Here is a 20,701-nt window from a genome sequence, read left to right as displayed (position 1 = left end):
CATACTGACGTATGTGCAATGGACTGATGAAACCCAGTCAAAGGCCAGATCTCACTTATAGACTAGAAAGTTACCTACCACTGTTTCAAACCTTGGAAATTACAACTCTCGGGGGGTGGATAGGAGGAGGAATTATAAGGTATCTTTCTTCTGTAGTCAGGTGGGTGAGACCTCTTTAACTAAAATTTTCCCCCAGAGAATTATGACTGTGGGTAACAGGGTGAGACTTACTAAGGGCATGACCACAATCTAGAACAGCATTTTTCCAGCTTTATGACCACAACTCATTGTCAAAACTACATTTTATGCAGTGACCCCATACATAGACAATGCAAATGTACTGATAACTATGACAAAAGTTATTCACAAAATAATACCTACTTTTCCATTTTTCCATTCTATACCATTCTATTTCTTTTTTTTTTTTCAGTGCTGATCTTGACCCACAATGGAAACATTGACAGACAGTAAAAACACATAGAAGCTGAAGACCTCAGCAGCCCCATGCCATGTGGCAGTGCCCCCTGAAGCATGTTCACCGAGCAAGAACCTCAAGATTCTCCCATACAAAGATTTCCCAGATGAATTTGGGAAACCGAGGAGTTCCTCTTGGAGATTCCCAATACACATAATGTATCAAAGGCTTTGAGACATTCTTAGGAAAGAAAAACTGTTCTTGTTTAACCCAGAATTTCCAAATTTATCTGACCACATGATGTGTGTTTGTAAAACAATCTTCCTGCTAAACACTTTGGGGAAATCTTGTACACAGCAGAAACTACTGAGTTAGAGATGAAAATTAGTGTCTAAAAGTTCAAAATTAACTGCATCTTCTCCAGCCAAAAGCATTTTAAAGGAAGGAGAAAAGGTTAAATGTACCCATGGACAGCTATCTAATATCAATGAAAAAAAATTCACAAGTCATTAAAACTAGAAAAGTATAACTTATTAAGGACAGAGAAACAAAAACGCACTAAGTACATTCCTTATTCTAAGCATCAGCAAATGCTTCAAGTATCTATCAGTACTCCCACCTAGCTGCCTGAAGGACCTATCTAGCTGCTGGAATTATAATTTTGTAAAGAACTGGGTTTTGAGGCTTGATTTTAAGTGTTTCTCTAAACTAAAAAGGTCTGGTGAATTGTGATAAAATATTTGCAAAGGACCAGCTCATGCTTCTCCTACATTTGTGCTGGTACTGAAGTGGCTCTGTCAAGAGCTGCCTGCACTTTTTTTTTAACGTTTTTATTGGAGTATAATTGCTTTACAATGACATGTTAGTTTCTGCTTTATAACAAAGTGAATCAGCTATACATACACATGTATCCCCATATCTCTTCCCTCTTGCATCTCCCTCCCTCCCACACTCCCTATCCCACCCCTCTAGGTGGTCACAAAGCACCGAGCTGATCTCCCTGTGCTATGCGGCTGCTTCCCACTAGCTAACAATTTTACATTTGGTAGTGTTTTTATGTCCATGCCATTCTCTCACTTTTTCCCAGCTTACCCTTCCCCCTCCCCGTGTCCTCAAGTCCATTCTCTAGTAGGTCTGCGTCTTTATTCCTGACCTGCCCCTAGGTTCTTCATAACCATCTTTTTTTTTTTTAAAGATTCCATATATGTGTGTTAGCATATGGTATTTGTTTTACTCTTTCTGACTTACTTCACTCTGTATGACAGTCTCTAGGTCCATCCACCTCACTACAAATAACTCAATTTCATTTCTTTTTATGGCTGAGTAATACTCCATTGTATATATGTGCCACATCTTCTTTATCCATTCAACTGTCAATGGACACTTAAGTTGCTTCCATGTCCTGGCTATTGTAAATAGAGCTGCAATGAACATTGTGGTACATAATTCTTTTTGAATTATGGTTTTCTCAGGGTATATGTCCAGTAGTGGGATTGCTGGGTTGTATGGTAGTTCTATTTTTAGTTTTTTAAGGAACCTACATACTGTTCTCCTTAGTGGCTGTACCATGCCTGTATTTTTATTCACCAAGTCACACAGTATAACAGCTGAAGGATATATAGTCATTTTGAGGCTAACCTGAGCTCCAGCCAGCCTGACCAGCAGAATCAGGAAGTTTTTCTGTTAAGGGTATTTTGTTGTGGCCAATAACATTCTCAGATTCTCCAAAGAGAGTCATGGTATTATCACTACCTAATATTGTATATATTTGGTTTTTGTCACACAAAAGTGTGAGCTCTATGAGGGCAAGGATATTGTCTGTCTGGTTCACCTGTGTATTCCCAGTGCCACAAAAAGTGCCTGGCACATAGTAGATGCTAAATAAATAAATGTTGAATAAATAACTTTCAGGGATGAACAGAAGACAAGTTGAGAGGCAAGAGGAAGAAGATAGAATATGTAATCAGAGGTCTACAAGAGACTGGATGCCAGTGCTCTTCCTTCATCAGCCAACACTTCTGTCTCCCTATTTCCCTCAGCCCCCCTTTAACATTTCAGACTGCACCAAAGAGCATTTAAGGCTCTTGAGGACAAGGCCCGGCTCTTGTTCTCCATCATGGGGTCTTGTTCTCAAGAAGTAACCAGTAAACATTTACAGAACTACACCGAGAAAGAACAGCAGTCTGCCTTGAAAGGGCAGAGGCTCCCCAGAGTCTCACAGTCTGGAGTGGTCTCCCCACAGAGAAAAATGTCTCACCCTTTTCATACTTCCTTATCTCCCACACATTTCAGTTCTGCTGGTTCTTCTGCAAAATAGGGTAAGATGAGTTATAATGATAACTCCAGAGTTCGGAAACACATTTTGAAAACTGTCCACAATCATCACTGCATACACGAATGCAAGAAGACATGACAGTTATAAGTGACGCACAGTCAAATTCAGAAACACTCACACCAGAGGTGTGGTGGGTGTAGGGCTTTTTCCTCTGATAAAATATATACTTCAAAGAACCAGAAGGAGAAAATCTTCCATTCATGGATTTTTCCACCAGTAGCAGCTCACTTTGCAATAGATACATAGAATTTTACTTACCTATTTACTTACCAAAAAACCCACGTGACCTGGCCAGAGCAGGACAGGACCACACAGTCACATCATTCTTAGGAGACCCTTGGCCAGTTGCGATCTCCTTTGTCTTAGGTAGCCAGATTAGGGAACAAATCTGTAATAATGACCCCCAAAATATAGAATTATGGCAATTTCTGATTCATTGAACGCATTTTAAACTGACTCTAGTCAGTATGCTCTGTCCACATCTATCCTCCAATCCATACATGGGGTTAGGGTATTAGAGGAATTATGTTAGTTCTAGGAAAGTTTATCCCAAGGCAACAAAAGGCTAAATATACAAATAGGCTTAAGCACAATGAACCTATGAATTGAAGTGGACTATGATCATTGTCCAGGAATAGTCAGACTACTCTCAAGTTTCTCAGTCAAAGCAGTGCTGAGAAAGAAGGGAAATGAAAAAAAAAAAAAGGATACACAAGTTAAATTAACTTTCAACTCACAGATGAAGAAGGTTTTACAAAAAGAAACTCTTAAGAACTGAAATTCCTGTAGACTTAGCAGGTAAAGAGAGGTGTGTTTGGGTCCTATGCTCTATCATAAGTTATTTCACAAGATTCTAGAAGATCAGAATGAAGGTAAACTCCCTGAGAGACGTTTACCTGTGAGTTTGTGCTTGGGGTCTGGATGCTCTGCCCAGTATTTATGTCCAGGATATGTAAGTGTCCATCCTTCATTCCTCCTCCAACAGCGAGGATTTCAGACTGCCAGGGACACCAATCCATGGCCTTTAAAGTTCCAAATAATCACACAGGCAGGTCAGCTTTGGAGAAGGTGAACTCATGAATGAGCTGCACACATATAAGCAGAAGTTCCAGAGCTCTGTCCCCATGGCAGATCTCCAGGACCTCTGATCCAAAAGCAAGAGCTACTTTACTCTCCAGAGATTACTTCTCAGGGAATAGAAATCACATATTGGTGCCTTTTTCAAATTTAGATAACAATTGCAAATATTTTAAACATAGAAAAACCACACAATAATATGTTTGAAAAGCTTCATTCAACACATCCTCTGGGGCAAAAATGTGCTGCTGGAAGAGTTGACATGTGCCCCTAGCATCTGGTTATAAAATACAGTCTTCCTCTGGTTTGTCTACCTGCGTCCTTAGGTTCTAGGTGAGAGAGGGACTAGAAAAGAATGGAGAGCTATACATGCTTGCTCACAACACAAGAAAATCTCATGTATTTCAAACCTTATTACATTTTAGAAAATAAAATTGCCTTTTCTTTAGTTATAAATTGTTATTGTTAATTCTGAGAAACAGAATTTAATATTATAAATTTATATTGATAACTGAAATGATTAGTAACAGTAACTTTAAAAAACATTTTAACAAATACTTCAGTTATATTTACCTGTATATCCTTATCAATCATCCTGGCAACTATTCTCATTTTTACATATTATCTTCTATATGTAAAAGTATTTTATAAAGTACTAAGCATGATGTATATACTATTTTATTTTTCTGTTGTTTTCACTTATTATACGGCTTTCCAAGTTTAACGTATTTTTCATAGTTATCATTTTTAGTAATCCCACAATATTCCATCATGTTATTATACTCTAATTAATGTTTGTTCTAATGCTGGACTCAGGTTGATTTTTTATCTTATTTTGGTTTGGTTTGCATTGGCTTGGGTTGAGTTTTTTGGAAAGAAGTGGATTTGGGGGTACTGTGTTTTTGTTGTTTGTTTTTATAAAGAATACTTTAATAGGGTTCAAGATGGCGGAGTAGAAGGATGTGCACTCACTCCCTCTTGCGAGAGCACTGGAATCACAACTAACTGATGAACAATCATTGATAGGAAGACACTGGAACTCACCAAAAATATATCCCACATCCAAAGACAGAGGAGAAACCACAATGAGATGGTACAAGGGGCACAATCACAGTAAAATCAAATCCCATAGCTGCTGGGGGGGGGGCGGTGACTCACAAACTGCAGAACACCTATACCACAGAAGTCAACCCACTGGAGTGAAGGTTCTGAGCCCCACGTCAGGCTTCTGAACCTGCGAGTCTGGCAACGGGAGGAGGAATTCCTGGAGAATCAGACTTTGAAGGCTAGTGGGATTTGATTGAAGGACTTTGACAGGACTGGGGGACACAGAGACTCCACTCTTGGAGGGCACACACTAAGTAGTGTGCACATCAGGACCCAGGGGAAGGAGCAGGGACCCCATAGGAGATTGAACCAGACCTACCTACGAGTGTTAGAGGTTCTCCTGTAGAGGCAGGGGGTGGCTGTGGCTCACCATGGGGACAGGGACACTGGCAGCAGAAGTTCTGGGAAGTACTCCTTGGCATGAGCCCTCCCAGAGTCCGCCATTAGCCCCACCAAAGAGCCAGGTAGGCTCCAGTGTTGGGTTGCCTCAGGCCAACAACCATCAGGGAGGGAACCCAGCCCCACCCATCAGCAGACAAGTGGATTAAAGTTTTACTGAGCTCTGCCCACCAGAGCAACACCCAGCTCTACCCACCACCAGTCCCTCCCATCAGGAAGCTTGCACAAGCCACTTAGATAGCCTCATCCACCAGAAGGCAGACAGCAGAAGCAAGAAAAACTACAATTATGCAGCTTGTGGAACAAAACCACATTCACAGAAAGACAGCCAAAATGAAAAGGCAAAGGATTATGTACCAGATGAAGGAACAAGATAAAACCCCAGAAAAACAACTAAATGAAGTGGAGATAGGCAACCAGAAAAAAATTTTCAGAATAATGATAGTGAAGATGATCCAGGACCTCGGAAAACGAATGGAGGCAAAGATCGAGAAGATTCAAGAAATGTTTAACAAAGACGCAGAAGAATTAAAGAACAAACACCTATAAGAATTAAAGAACAAACAAACAGAGATGAACAATACAATAACTGAAATGAAAAATACACTACAAGGAATCAATAGCAGAATAACTGAGACAGAAGAACCTATAAGTGACCTGGAAGACAGAATGGTGGTATTCACTGCTGTGGAACAGAATACAGAGAAAAGAATGAAAAGAAATGAAGACAGCCTAAGAGATCTCTGGGACAACATTAAATGCAACAACATTTGCATTATAGGGGTTGCAGAAAGAGAAGAGAGAGAGAAAGACCCAAGAAAATATTTGAAGAGATTATAGTCGAAAATTCCCTAACATGGGAAAGGAAATAGCCACCCAAGTCCAGGAAGCACAGAGAGTCCCGTACAGGATAAATCCAAGGAGAAACATGCTGAGACACATAGTAATCAAACTGGCAAAACTTAAAGACAAAGAAAAATTATTGAAAGCAGCAAGGGAAAAATGACAAATAACATACAAGGGAACTCCCATAAGGTTAACAGCTGATTTCTCAGTAGAAACTCTACAAGTCAGAAGGGAGTGGCACATGGCATGATACATTTAAAGTGTTGAAAGTGAATAACCTACAACCAAGATTACTCTACCCATCAAGGAACTCATTCATATTCGACAGAGAAATCAAAAGCTTTATGAACAAGCAAAAGCTAAGAGAATTCAGCACCACCAAACCAGCTCTACAACAAATGCTAAAGGAACTTCTCTAAGTGGGAAACACAAGAGAAGAAAAGGACCTACAAAAACAAACACATAACAATTAAGAAAATGGTAATAGGAACATACATATCAATAATTACCTTAAACGTGAATGGATTAAATGCTCCAACCAAAACGTACAGGCTTGCTGAATGGGTACAAACACAACACCCATATATATGCTGTCTACAAGAGACCCACTTCAGACCTAGGGTCACATACAGACTGAAAGTGAGGGGATGGAAGAAGATATTCCATGCAAATGGAAATCAAAAGAAAGCTGGAGTAGCAATACTCATATCAAATAAAATAGATGTTAAAATAAAGAATGTTACAAGAGAAAAGGAAGGACACTACATAATGATCAAGGGATCAATCCAAGAAGAAAATATAACAATTATAGATATATATGCACCCAACATAGGAGCACCTCAATACATAAGGCAATTGCTAACATCTATAAAAGAGGAAATCGACAGTAACACAATAATAGTGGGGGACTTTAACACCTCACTTACACCAATGGACAGATCACCCAGACAGAAAATTAATAAGGAAACACAAGCTTTAAATGACACAATAGACCAGATAGATTTAATTCATATTTATAGGATGTTCCATCCAAAAAGAGCAGATTACACTTTCTTCTCAAGAGCACACAGAACATTCTCCAGCATAGATCACATCCTGAGTCACAAATTAAGCCTCAGTAAATTTAAGAAAATTGAAATCATATCAAGCATCTTTTCCAACCACAATGCTATGAGACTAGAAATCAATTCAGGGAAAAAAACATAAAAAACACAAACACATGAAAGCTAAACTATACATTACTAAAAAAGCAAAAGATCACTGAAGAACAAAGAGGAAATCAAAAAATACCTAGAGACAAATTACAGTGAAAATACGACAATCCAAAACCTATGGGATGCAGCAAAAACTGTTATAAGAGAGAAGTTTATAGCAATACAAGTACACCTCAAGAAACAAGAAAAATCTCAAATAAACAATCTAACCTTACACCTAAAAGAACTAGAGTAAGAAGAACAAACAAAACCCAAAGTTAGTAGAAGGAAAGAAATCATAAAGATCAGAGCAGAAATAAATGAAATAGAAACAAAGAAAACAATAGCAAAGATCAATAAAACTAAAAGATGGTTCTTTGAGAAGATAAACAAAATTGATAAACCTTTAGCCAGACTCATCAAGAAAAAGAGGGAGAGGACTCAAATAACAAAAATTAGAAATGAAAAAGGAGAAGTTACAATGGACACCGCAGAATACAAAGCATCATAAGGGACTACTACAAGCAACACTATGCCAATAAAATGGACAACCTGGAAGAAATGGACAAATTCCCAGAAAGGTATAGTCTTCCAAGACTGAACCAGGAAGAAATAGAAAATATAAACAGACCAATCACAAGTAATGAAATTGAAACTGTGATTAAAAACCTTCCAACAAACAAAAGTCCAGGACCAGATGGCTTCACAGGTGAATTCTATCAAACATTTAGAGAAGAACTAACACCCATCCTTCGCAAACTCTTCCAAAAAATTGCAGAGGAAGGAGCACTCCCAAACTCATTCTATGAGGCCACCATCACCCTGATACCAAAACCAGACAAAAATACTACAAAAAATGAAAATTACAGACCAATATCACTGATGAGTATAGATTCAAAAATCCTCAATAAAATACTAGCAAACAGAATCCAACAACACATTAAAAGGATCATACACCATGATCAAGTGGGATTTATCCCAGGGATGCAAGGATTCTTCAATATATGCAAATCAATCAATGTGGTACACCATATTAACAAACCGAAGAATAAAAACCATATGCTCATCTCAATAGATGCATAAAAAGTTTTTGACAAAATTCAACACCCATTTATGATAAAAACTCTCCAGAAACTGGGCACAGAAGGAACCTACCTCAACATAATAAAGGCCATATATGACAAACCCACAGCAAACATCATTCTCAATGGTGAAAAACTGAAAGCATTTCCTCTAAGATCAGGAACAAGACAAGGTCATCCACCCTTGCCACTATTATTCAGCATAGTTTTGGAAGTCCTAACCACGGCAATCAGAGAAGAAAAAGAAATAAAAGGAATACAAATCAGAAAAGAAGAAGTAAATCTGTCACTGTTTGCAGACGACATGATACTATACATAGAGAATCCTAAAGATGCTACCAGAAAATGACTAGAGCTAATCAATGAATTTGGTAAAGTAGCAGGATACAAAATTAATGCACAGAAATCTCTTGCATTCCTATTCACTAAGGATGAAAAATCTGAAAGAGAAATTAAGGAAACACTCCTATTTACCACTGCAACAAAAAGAAGAAAATAACTAGGAATAAACCTACCTAAGGAGACAAAAGACCTGTATGCAGAAAATTATAAGACACTGATGAAAGAAATTAAAGATGATACAAACAGATGGAGAGATATACCATGCTCCTGGATTGGAAGAATCAATATTGTGAAAATGACTATAGTACCCAAACCAATCTACAGATTCAATGCAATCCCTATGAAATTACCAGTGGCATTTTTTACAGAACTAGAACCAAAAAATCTTAAAATTTGTATGGAAAAAAAAAAATTTGTATGGAGGCACAAAAGACCCCGAATTGCCAAAGCAGTCTTGAGGGAAAAAAACGGAGCTGGAGATATCAGACTCCCTCATTTCAGACTATACTACAAAGCTACAGTAATCAAGACAATATGGCACTGGCACAAAAACAGATATATAGATAAATGGAACAGGATAGAAAGCCCAGAGATAAACCCACGCACCTATGGTCAACTAAGCTATGACAAAGTTGGCAAGGATACACAATGAAGAAAAGACAGCCTCTTCAATAAGTGGTGCTGGGAAAACTGGACAGCTACATGTAAAGGAATGAAATTAGAACACTCCCTAACCCCATACACAAAAATAAACTCAAAATGGATTAGAGGCCTAAATGTAAGGCTGGACACTATAAAACTCTTAGAGGAAAACATAGGAAGAACACTCTTTGACATAAATTACAGAAAGATCTTTTTTGATCCATGTCCTAGAGTAATGGAAATAAAAACAAAAATAAACAAATGGGACCTAATGAAACTTAAAAGCTTTTGAAAAGCAAAGGAAACTACAAACAAGATGAAAAGACAGCCCTCAGAATGGGAGAAAATATTTGCAAATGAATCAATGGACAAAGGATTAACCTCCAAAATATATAAAATGCTCATGCAGCTCAATATTTAAAAAACAAACAACCCAATCCCAAAATGGGCAGAAGACCTAAATAGACATTTTTCCAAAGAAGACATACAGATGGGCAAGAAGCACATGAAAAGCTGCTCAACATCACTAATCATTAGAGAAATGCAAATCAAAACTACGATGAGGTATCACCTCACACCAGTCAGAATAGCCATCATCAGAAAATCTACAGACAACAAATGCTGGACAGGGTGTGGAGGAAAGGGAACCCTCTTGCACTGTTGGTGGGAATGTAAATTGATACAGCCACTATGGAGAACAGTATGGATGTTCCTTAAAAAACTAAAAAAAGAACTACCATACGACCCAGCAATCCCACTACTGGGCATATACCCAGAGAAAACCATAATTCTAAAAGACACATGAACTCCAATGTTCACTGCAGCACTATTTACAATAGCCAGGTCATGGAAGCAACCTAAATGCCCATTGACAGATGAATGGATAAAGAAGATGTGGTACATATATAGAATGGAATATTCCTCAGCCATAGAAAGGAATGAAACTGGGTCATTTGTAGAGACGTGGATGGATCTAGAGACTGTCATACAGAGTGAAGTAAGTCAGAAAGAGAAAAACAAATATCATATATTAACACATATATGCGGAACCTAGAAAAATGGTACAGATGAACCAGTTTGCAGGGCAGAAATAGAGACACAGATGTAGAGAACACACATATGGACACCAAGGGGGGAAAGTGGGGGGTGGTGGTGGTGGTGTGATGAATTGGGAGATTGGGATTGACATGTATACACTGATGTGTATAAAATTGATAACTAATAAGAAACTTCTGTATAAAAAATAAATAAAATTAAAAAATTAAAAAAAGAATACTATAATAAATACATTCTGGCATATGTCTTTTGTGTCTGATATATTATTTTTTTAGGTAAATTCCAAGTTTCAGAGGTGCTGATATAGGTTTCCAAATAGTTGTAACTTTTTATAACACCAGCATCAAATGAGTACATTAATCTCAACCTGAGTTTAAGCTTAATTGGAGTTAAAAATTAATCTCCCATCCCACATACCCTTTGCCAACATCCTCCATCAATATGTAGAATCTCATTCTCCTCCCTTTGAATCTGGGAGGGCTTGTGACTGGCTTACAACAATAGAATGCACCAACAGTGTCACTGCGTGACTTGTGGAATTAGTTATAAAAGGTGATGCTGCTTTCACCTTGTTCTCTGAAGCACTGGCCACAAAGTCCAACTCTCTTAAGACTGCCATGTTGTGAGGAAGCCCAAACTGACCCAATGTGGAGAAGCTCTGAGACCACATGAAGAGGGAAAGATGACTAGCCAGCCAACAGCTGTGCCGGCTCCCAGCACTTTTAGCTTCAGTCACTGTCTGACTACAACCCCATGAGAGACCCTGAGCCAGAACTGCTGAGAAGAGCCCTTCCCAAAGTCTGACCCCCAGACACCATAAAAGATAATAAAATAATCGTTGTGTTAAGCCACTAGGATTTAGGGTAATTTGTTACATAGCAATAGATAACCAGAATAAATGCCATAAATAGAAAACTTAAACAATGAAATATGGTTGTAGTTCATACAAGAAAGGCAATGAAGAACTCTAATCAGTCAACCTACCTTCAAAGTAAAGACCTTGACCTTGTATTATGAATAAATGTACAATTTAATTTTCAGTTGAAATAAAATATTTGCAGTATATACGTATCATATCTTATGGTTACCTACCTTAGTATTCTTTTTTAAATAACCATTCAGCTACACCACTGACGGGGCTGGATAAGAGGGCTTTTTCAGTAAACACAAAATTTTGCATACAATTTGAAGAGGCTGAGAAATTCTCCTGAGCCCATGGACCCCAGTTTCATCATAGAATATTTTTACGTTTTTTAGAGAGTATCTTTATGTTTATTAGCAATCATTTTCTTCAATACCCTACTTCCAATTAGCTTTTACTATAAACAAGCTGTTTTGGCAAAACTAGAATCTCCATCATGAGAGATCACACAGACGTCAACCTCTGAGTCTGCTGCTGCTCCTGCTATACTAGTTGGCTAGTCAGTGGTGAGTGTGAAAGTATTTACACTAGTGACTGTTCTTATGATTCCCCAGGTAGTAGCTGCCACAAGGCTTGGCTTGCCCAGGTTTCCAGAAACTCTTAGTTCAATTCAATGTATTTCTGATAAGACATCTAAGAATGTAAGCAGCTCTTTCCAGGAAGCAGCTCTCTGCCGATCTTTTGTCTTGTCACTTCAGCAAAACTATATTTTAACTAACTTTACACCAGATGCCCCATGCTTAACTAACCTCCAGCCCAAGCACACCTTTCAAAACTGTTGGATTTATTACCTTGACTGCTGTAGGTTGGGGTATGACGTTTAGCGGGTGACCCTGTGCATTCACACCTGGATCATGGGGCCATATAGTCAGCAGTCCGTCACTACAGCCACTGGAAAGCAGCCTGCCACCCGGCGACCACTTCAGGGCACACACAGCTTGCTTGTGGTGAAGAGTTCCAACATGGTGCTGGGCTACCCGAACATCATGATGATAAACACGGCCCAGTCTCGACCCACTGCCCAGAGGTAAAGGGGCAGGTTTAGGACAGAAAACTTGAGCCCTAATGCTGCATAAGCATAACATGAAAGAAAGTATTGTTCAAACCCCTGAAAGACCCCTTAGGACAGATTCAAAACACAGACATTTCTTGAGTTAATAAGGATGGAGTATTCTGCCTGGGTGATTCTTCCCACAAGTGAAATAGATTTGCCTGGCAGAGTTTCAAAACTGGATATTTAAAAGATATCTTTTGATAGATAACTCTAATGGCTTTAATATGATGCTTTAAAGTTAATGGCTTTAACTTTAATGGCTTTAATGCAGGCATGGAAAAAATAAATTTAGAAGATTATCATATTTTCCCAGATAGTAGTTTATGTACTGAACCCAGGAAATGTTACTTTTCTGGAATTCAGAATATTTCATATTATCTCAACGAAATGGCATATGTGTATGATATATGTGTTAGACATAAAAATGTATTATTTCCTTTTTCTATTAATCTACTATTAGTTTGCTCATGCTACTGATATCTAAAAAGAATATAAAACTATCTGAATGTCCCAGCAAAGTGCAATATGATTAAAAATCACTGGATAATGTCTCCACTCTCAGTGATTTGGATCCAAATGATGATAAAGGTCCTATCACACAAAGATAATGAACTCTTTCTGGACTAGTTTTCTCCAAGGAGAAAGTAAATAACTGCCTACAATTATTTCTGAGTTTCTCAAAGTGTTGTATCAGATTTTTAAAAACTACTTAGGCATAGCCCTGATAGCATTTTGATGAACAGTATGGACTCTGTGGCCAGACCACCTGGTTAGAAGCCTGACTCTTCCCCTTATGTTAACCATGTGACCTCAGGCTGGTGTCTCAGTTTACTCCTCAGAAAAAGAGGGTGGGGGGATATAAACCACTTTATAATGTCATTGCAGGGATTAAAACGCAATTACACTCCTAAAGAGTTAGCACATTGCCTGGCACAGTGTATTCTAAAATGTTAGCTGCTATGATTATAAGAAAGTATTTGTTCATGTTCCTCATGGATAATGAAACTAAACTTAAGCAATGTAGATAGACTGTAAAAGGAACTCGAGTATAGAATTGACCTGACTACAACAACTTCACAGGGTAAATATTTAGGCCAATAATATAAGGGCAATTTGCTTAAGTAGTTTTAAGTCTGGCATATAATCACAAGGTATTAAAATCTCAAATTTACATCTGTGCTACTTAAAGGAATTGTAAAAGGCTTCAAATTTTATTTAAATTTAAATCTACTTTAAGAAATACAGTATGAAGATGAATGACTATTATTAAATACGTATTTAGACCAATTATGTAGGCTCACAGGGACAAGTCGCTTAACTTTCCTGGTCAAAAAGAAGCAGTTAGGGCTTCCCTGGTGGCGCAATGGTTGAGAGTCCGCCTGCCAATGCAGGGGACACGGGTTCGTGCCCCAGTCCGGGACGATCCCACATGCCGCGGAGCGGCTGGGCCCGTGAGCCATGGCTGCTGAGCCTGCGCATCCGGAGCCTGTGCTCCGCAATGGGAGAGGCCACAACAGTGAGAGGGCCCACGTACCTCAAAAAAAAAAAAAAAAAAAAAAAAGAAGCAGTTAGATGACTAAATCAGTAGTTCTCAAAAGTGATAAAGTGTCAGCATCACTTGGGAAATTAGAAATGCATATTATCAGAACACCCCAGACCTACTGAATCAGAAATTCCCAGAATGAGAGCAACAATCTGGGTTTTGAGGAGCCCTCCAGGGATTCTGACAAACTGTCAAGTCTGAGAATCACTGAATTGGTTAATCTATGAGGTTCCTTCCAGCTCTAACCTCTGTGGGTCTGTGAATTGGAAATGTGCCCCCAGAAAGCTTAACATATTGCAAATTAGTGATACTGATATCAATAAATACCCATTTCAACAAAATAACTCTCTAGTAGGTATTACTTGGTACAGAGAAACTTTTCGCTTAAACAGAGTTTTACATTTTATCTGAACAATCTAATGAATCCTGAACATCACATCTCAGTATGAGTACATGCTTTAGGCACAGAGCCACCATGGTACACGTGGCCACTGGACCGCTTATAGCACCAGGTCTGAATACCTGACAGGTAGGATCATAACTGTTACTAATAATGTCTGCTTTGTTTTACTTTGGTTTTGGTTTTAAATATTGTAGTTCTGTTCACTCAGCACCCATAGTCAATTGGTGATGCAAATATAATTGGTTCCAGTAAGACACTGCTCACCTGCTAAGGATGTAGTTATTCCAGCTTAGAGCCCCAACTACTGACAAATGACCAAGCATATTTCTCAGTCGCTTTTTAGTGACCACATCCCATAACTGAAAAAAAATGAACAAGCACGGTTATGTAGCATTTTCACAACCCACGGTCTTCTCAAAGGCCTGATAGCCAACTAGTGTTGATATAGCCAATCCTTATGCTAAGTGAAAGTTCAGCACCTCTAACCCTAGTCAGCAGTTTTCAATGCTGTCTGCATATTAGGATCATTGAGGGAGCAGGCTATGGGTGCGAGCCATTCTGATTTAATGGTGGGAGTAAGAGCCTGGGGATATGGTATTTATTTTAAAGTTCTCCAGGTGAAGTCAATGGGCTGCAAAGGGTTGAGAACCACTATGACACTTCTAGTTCCTTCAAACTGTGGGAATTCCAAACCTGGAAATTCACCTATAGTTATCAACAAATAAAACTTGAGTGCCTAGACACTTTGTAAAGTCAGGAATTCTATTTACTGCTAAGAGACTCCTTTTCTGCCAGCTATAAATGATATTCTGGCTCATATTAGGAATGAGAACTTTGGCATAAGAAGAAATCATGACATAACCCTCATAGTATCCAGTATCATTACAGAGATGAGAAAACAGTAGAGCCATCTGTGGCCCTCCAACGTCACTGAACACCTGAGCAATATTGTTTACACTGTTGCTAATAACAACAATAACAATAAGGGTACAAGAGAAATTAGATAGATTGATGGAAACTTGGTAAGCTCCCATTTCAGAGAGACTATTAGAAAAAAAATTCACTCAGTTTAAGCAACTCTACTCCTGATCATGGCTTAAGGTGAGAAAGGAAGACTGGAAGGTTGTTTTCTTCTCTCCAAAGTCCTAAAACTGGGGATCTCATAAGTCCAACTTTAGTCTGAGAGAAAGAACGGGGTGGGGGGGGGAAGGAAATGTGACAGAAAGAAAGCTTGTGTGAAAAAACTAAGCAGAGTATCCCTACATCCTCATTAAACACCATTCAGAAAAGACCCCAAATGGTATATCCTCTTACTCCCCATAGCTTCAAGTACCACATCTACTATAGTTTCTTTATTTTATAATAAGCTGCTCTTAAAAGTCAATCTTAGTTACCTAGCAACTATACAGAACACATTATGAGAAAGAAAAAGCTGTCCAGTACTTGCACTTCTCCCTCGCTGGTGCCAACTGCCAGGCAGGTTCCCTCTTTTGTCCAGGACACAGAAGATATATAGTTACAAGTGACACTTAAGTCTATATTTTCAATCCTATTGTGATTATCCCCATTCCAGATGTATACAGAAGATCCAAGGGCTATAGCAACAAGATTTTGCAAATTCCAGTCTAGGATATTCAGATCTATAAGAAAAGCATTTCAAATTAGGGTGATTACACAGCCAAATAAAAATATTTCCAAATAACTTTATTTATAGGTAGAGGAGAAAGATTGATAACTTCCCTATGGTCAGCTGGAAAACAGAATCATGGATCCAAGCAGACCATGAGAAGTTCAAAAATGAGAGCTGGAATAGAATCTTGTATCAAGATACACAGTGTAATAAGCAATAACACTTAACATTTATGCTCTTATATACTTATTTAGAGGCATTTAGAAAACAAGGCAGTTTCATCTACCATTATAAATATAAATGGATTTCATCTAACAGATCATTAAAATTTAAAAGCATGTAATTCTTATGGAGACATCCTCGGACCTAGAATATACATATGGGAGATGACACCATCATTGCTAATCAAAAGGCAACCCAATTACAGTATATCTAGAAGAGGTGATCTCTGGCTTATTTATGATATCTAGAAGTTCTTAGTAGTATTCTCTATCTTACTCTATAAAAATCATATGACTGCTCAGAGAAACCATATTTGTATGACCACATACTAAACTGTACCCTATCTTATTTCTTATAAGACAGAAACTCCTATCCTGATTGACACATATCAGTACAAAACTCTGAAGCACACCAGTTTCACTAGAGCAGTCTAATCCCCTATAACTCATCCTTCCCACTGATGCAAACTACAAACTCTGAACAAAATTCAAACAACAAATACCTGAGAACTCTGGAAAATAAGCAAAAGCAGGTAAACCAAGTAAGGGAGTGAAAACTTGGAGAAGCAACCTGCCCAGGGGTGAGTTTTCCATTTTTTTCTTCACATGGCTTTACCCTGAGGGTGGGTCCCGATCATGGAGTAACACCAGCAGCTCAAACTCTGATAGAAAGCCCACCATGTTGCTAGTCAAAGAAACCAGAGAAAGGAGCCTGAAGTGGCCAAAGTGTGAGGAGAAAGCCTGGGAGGGATGGGAGGGGAGCCACAGAAAGGCATCCTCTGATTGTGAGTGTATAAACCCACACACATCTCAGCCTAACCCCAAATTGTGTAAGTGCAGGGAAAACTCAAATTATCCAATCTAAAGAACATGGAGGAAATGTAAAATAGATAGCTAGTGGGAAGCAGTCGCATAGCACAGGGAGATCAGCTTGGTGCTTTGTGACCAGCTAGAAGGGTAGGATAGGGAGGGTGGGAGGGAGGGAGACGCAAGAGGGAAAAGATATGGGGATATATGTATATGTGTAACTGATTCACTTTGTTATAAAGCAGAAACTAACACACCATTGTAAAGCAGCTACACTCCAATAAAAACTTTAAAAAAATAAATTAAATATATAAAATAAAGAACATGGAGGGAAAAAAATTTTAAAGAAATGGACAGAACCTCCGGGATTTGTGGGATAATATCCAGAGATCTAACATATGTGTAATTGGAGTAAGGTCTTGGAAGCAAGAGAGCAAGATTTCAAATGAGTTCTCACCAGAAACCATAGAGGCCAGAAGTCAGTGGAACATCTTTAAAGTGCTGAAAAAATACATCTGACAACCCGGAATTCTACATCAAGCAAAAATATCATGATAAGGGTAAAAGAAGTCTTTACCAACAGACCTGATCTGCAAGAAACACTAACAGAAGCTTTTGACTGAAAGGAAATTATATAAGAGGGAAATATGGATCTTCAGGAATGAAGGAGAATGTTGTAATTGGTAAATATTTGGGTAAATATAAAGGACAATTTTTTCTCTCTTAAAATATTTAAAACACAAATACGTATGCCTTTTTAAAGTAAAACTTAACAATGGTGGAGTTTTCAATGCATGTAGATTTAAAACATAGACAACTGGGGCCTCCCTGGTGGCGCAGTGGTTGAGAGTCCGCCTGCCGATGCAGGGGATGCGGGTTCGTGCCCCGGTCTGGGAGGATCCCATGTGCCGCGGAGCGGCTGGGCCCGTGAGCCATGGCCGCTGGGCCTGCGCATCCGGAGCCTGTGCTCCGCAACGGGAGAGGCCACAGCAGTGAGAGGCCCGCATACAGCAAAAAAAAAAAAAAAAAAAAAAAAAAAAAAAACATAGACAACTGAAGTAACTCTCCCAAAAAAGTTGGGGGCTGGGGAGACACATGTGACTGCAAGATTTTTACATATTGTGTGAAATATGCAACAGTAATTCTAAGTAGACTGAGAAAGTTTAGATTGCATTGCAATCCCTAGAGCTACAACTAAGGAGATATAGCCAGAAAGCCAATAGATCAACTTAAATAGAATAGAAGTCAAAAAGAAAAGACGTCCAAGGAATGAGACTTGGTGCATCCCAAAATTTAGGAGGCAGAGAGATAGAAGAGAAAGAGAAACCAGCAAAAAATGACTAAGAAAGAGTGAACAGAAAGCTAGGAGGCAAACCAAGACAGTGGGATATCAAGCAGGAGGGAGTGACCAACTGGCTCCAATGTGGCTGATAGAGTTAAGTAAATGAGCTCCAAGAAGTGACTGCTGGATTTAGCAATGAAGAGTTTTGGGTGATGCTTGGAAGAGCAGTTTCAATGGAATGGTGATATTTAAGAACTGACTAAAGCGGATTCAAAGACAATGGGGAGAGAAATAAGAAATTGTGAATATAGACATCTTTTGACAAGTTTTGCTGTCAAAGGGAGGAGACAAAAGGGGTTATGGCCTGAAGGGGAAGTAGGGACAAAAGGTTTTTGTTTGCTTTTTTTTTTTTTTTTTTTTTTTTTTTTTGCGGTACGCGGGCCTCTCACTGTTGTGGCCTCTCCTGTTGCGGAGCACAGGCTCCGGACGCACAGGCTCAGCGGCCATGGCTCACGGGGCCAGCCGCTCCACGGCATGTGGGATCTTCCCGGACTGGGGCACGAACCCGTGTCCCCTGCATCGGCAGGCGGACTCTCAACCACTGCGCCACCAGGGAAGCTCTGTTTGCTTTTTTTTCAATATGAGTGTTGTGCTTTTTAAACATCTCTTGAAATGAATTCTTCAATTTTCATTAGTCATGGCAATAAATTCTCTTAGAGAAGAAGGTATAGGAGGAGAATGGTAGGAGAACTGTTCCCTTTAATGATTTTGCTTTTTCCTGCTCATTCCTCTCTGTGAATGCTCCCCAGAAGCAGACCTCTTCCCTCTGCTCCTTTCTCTCTCACCAGGAGAGCTCACCAGGGCTCTCGGCTTCAATCATACTCATCTGACCTATACTCTAGCCTTTCCCCTCTTTCAACTACAAATCTCATTTCTAATAACCTGCCAGAAACTCTTGTATATCTCACTGTCTCCTCAAGTGTAATATTGCAAGAATAATCTTCCCTCCTCACACGACTTCTCCTGCTAACTTGTCTTCTCAGTGACACCATCCTTCCCCTGCTTCAAAACGTGGAATAATCTTAAACTTGTCCCTCTTCCCATATAGTTTTCCTCATGGAGAGAAAACAGTCCCTTACTTTTTGGTAGCTCTCCTGCTAAATGCACTCTGCATACTCTGCCATGAATTTTCCTTTGATATTTCTCCTAGTTGAGAATTCCCACAACAAATCTAAAAATCTACATCAGGATTTGAAATATATCCATAATCTGCATCCACCTCCTATTCACCAGTCCCCAGTGTATCCTCTTCATTGCCATTAATTACCATGAATTACCAACATCCTGCCTTTGTTCATGCTGCTCACACCACTGAAGATGCTCTACCTTCTCTCTTCCACTCCTCCAAGTCCTACCCATCTTTTAAGATCCATCTCAAGTTTGAATGTCTCCACAAAGCCTTTCTGAACAAATCCAAAGATCAGCAAACTACTTATAGTCCTTATAACTCCTTAAACCCCACAATTTATTATTTATACTCTACATTGGCATGTTGGTAGCAGGTCAATGTAGGTTAGTCCCATCTTCCCAACTAGATCACAAGCTAGTGACATAAGAAGAAGCTGGAGACAAAGAGCCAATGTGGTTGTTTGATAAGATTTATCCATGTTTAAAATATAAGCAAAAAGAGTGGATATATGTATATGTATATGTATAACAGATTCACTTTGCTGTACACCTGAAACTAACACAACATTGTAAATCAACTATACTCCAATAAAAATTTTTTAAATAAAAAATAAAAGTTGTGAGTGTAAATAAATAAATAAATAAAATATAAGAATAAGAATAGGCCACGATTTATACACTTCATTCTTCTTTTTAACATCTTTATTGGAGTATAATTGCCTTACAATGGCGTGTTAGTTTCTGCTTTATAACAAAGTGAATCAGTTATACATATACATATATTCCCATATCTCTTCCCTCTTGCATCTCCCTCCCTCCCACCCTCCCTATCCCACCCCTCTAGGTGGTCACAAACCACCTAGCTGATCTCCCTGTGTTATGCGGCTACTTCCCACTAGCTATCTATTTTACGTTTAGTAGTATACACTTCATTCTAATACAGTAAAACGTAATGTGTAGTTCTTGTGCCTCACCAAGACCAACAATACCCATTCCTGAACATGAAAATTCCACAATGAAAAAACCACTATATTAACCATATTTGGATGGTACACCATTTAAGCATGAGGCACAAGGCCATCTGGTTCTTCCAGAATAAAATTTCAAGTTTATGCCAGAGCACAGAATACATTTTGTCATTTCAACTTTTCAATTCT

The 20,701-nt window shown here is 38.8% G+C and overlaps 1 protein-coding gene across 3 annotated transcripts in view; it reads right to left on the bottom strand.

The window, feature by feature from the left end:
- CDC20B (cell division cycle 20B) overlaps positions 1–20,701 on the bottom strand; it is a gene marked incomplete at both ends in the record, with an annotated part of 61,943 nt that overhangs the window by 2,524 nt on the left and 38,718 nt on the right. The window contains 5 exons of one of the 3 annotated variants that reach the window (XM_082620489.1): positions 3,021–3,138; positions 3,647–3,772; positions 12,208–12,433; positions 14,681–14,775; positions 15,860–16,056. In XM_082620489.1, coding sequence (XP_082476615.1) covers positions 3,021–3,138; positions 3,647–3,772; positions 12,208–12,433; positions 14,681–14,775; positions 15,860–16,056 — 762 coding nt within the window. The remainder of the gene's footprint in view (positions 1–3,020; positions 3,139–3,646; positions 3,773–12,207; positions 12,434–14,680; positions 14,776–15,859; positions 16,057–20,701) is intronic. The other 2 variants (XM_082620490.1, XM_082620491.1) reach the window with 2 other exon arrangements.

This window comes from Mesoplodon mirus (genome assembly GCF_964341445.2).
Source record: "Mesoplodon mirus genome assembly, chromosome: 5".
Taxonomy (NCBI): domain Eukaryota; kingdom Metazoa; phylum Chordata; class Mammalia; order Artiodactyla; family Ziphiidae; genus Mesoplodon; species Mesoplodon mirus.
The sequence above is the reverse complement of the archived record's forward strand: the minus strand, read 5'-3'. Positions and strand labels throughout refer to the sequence as shown.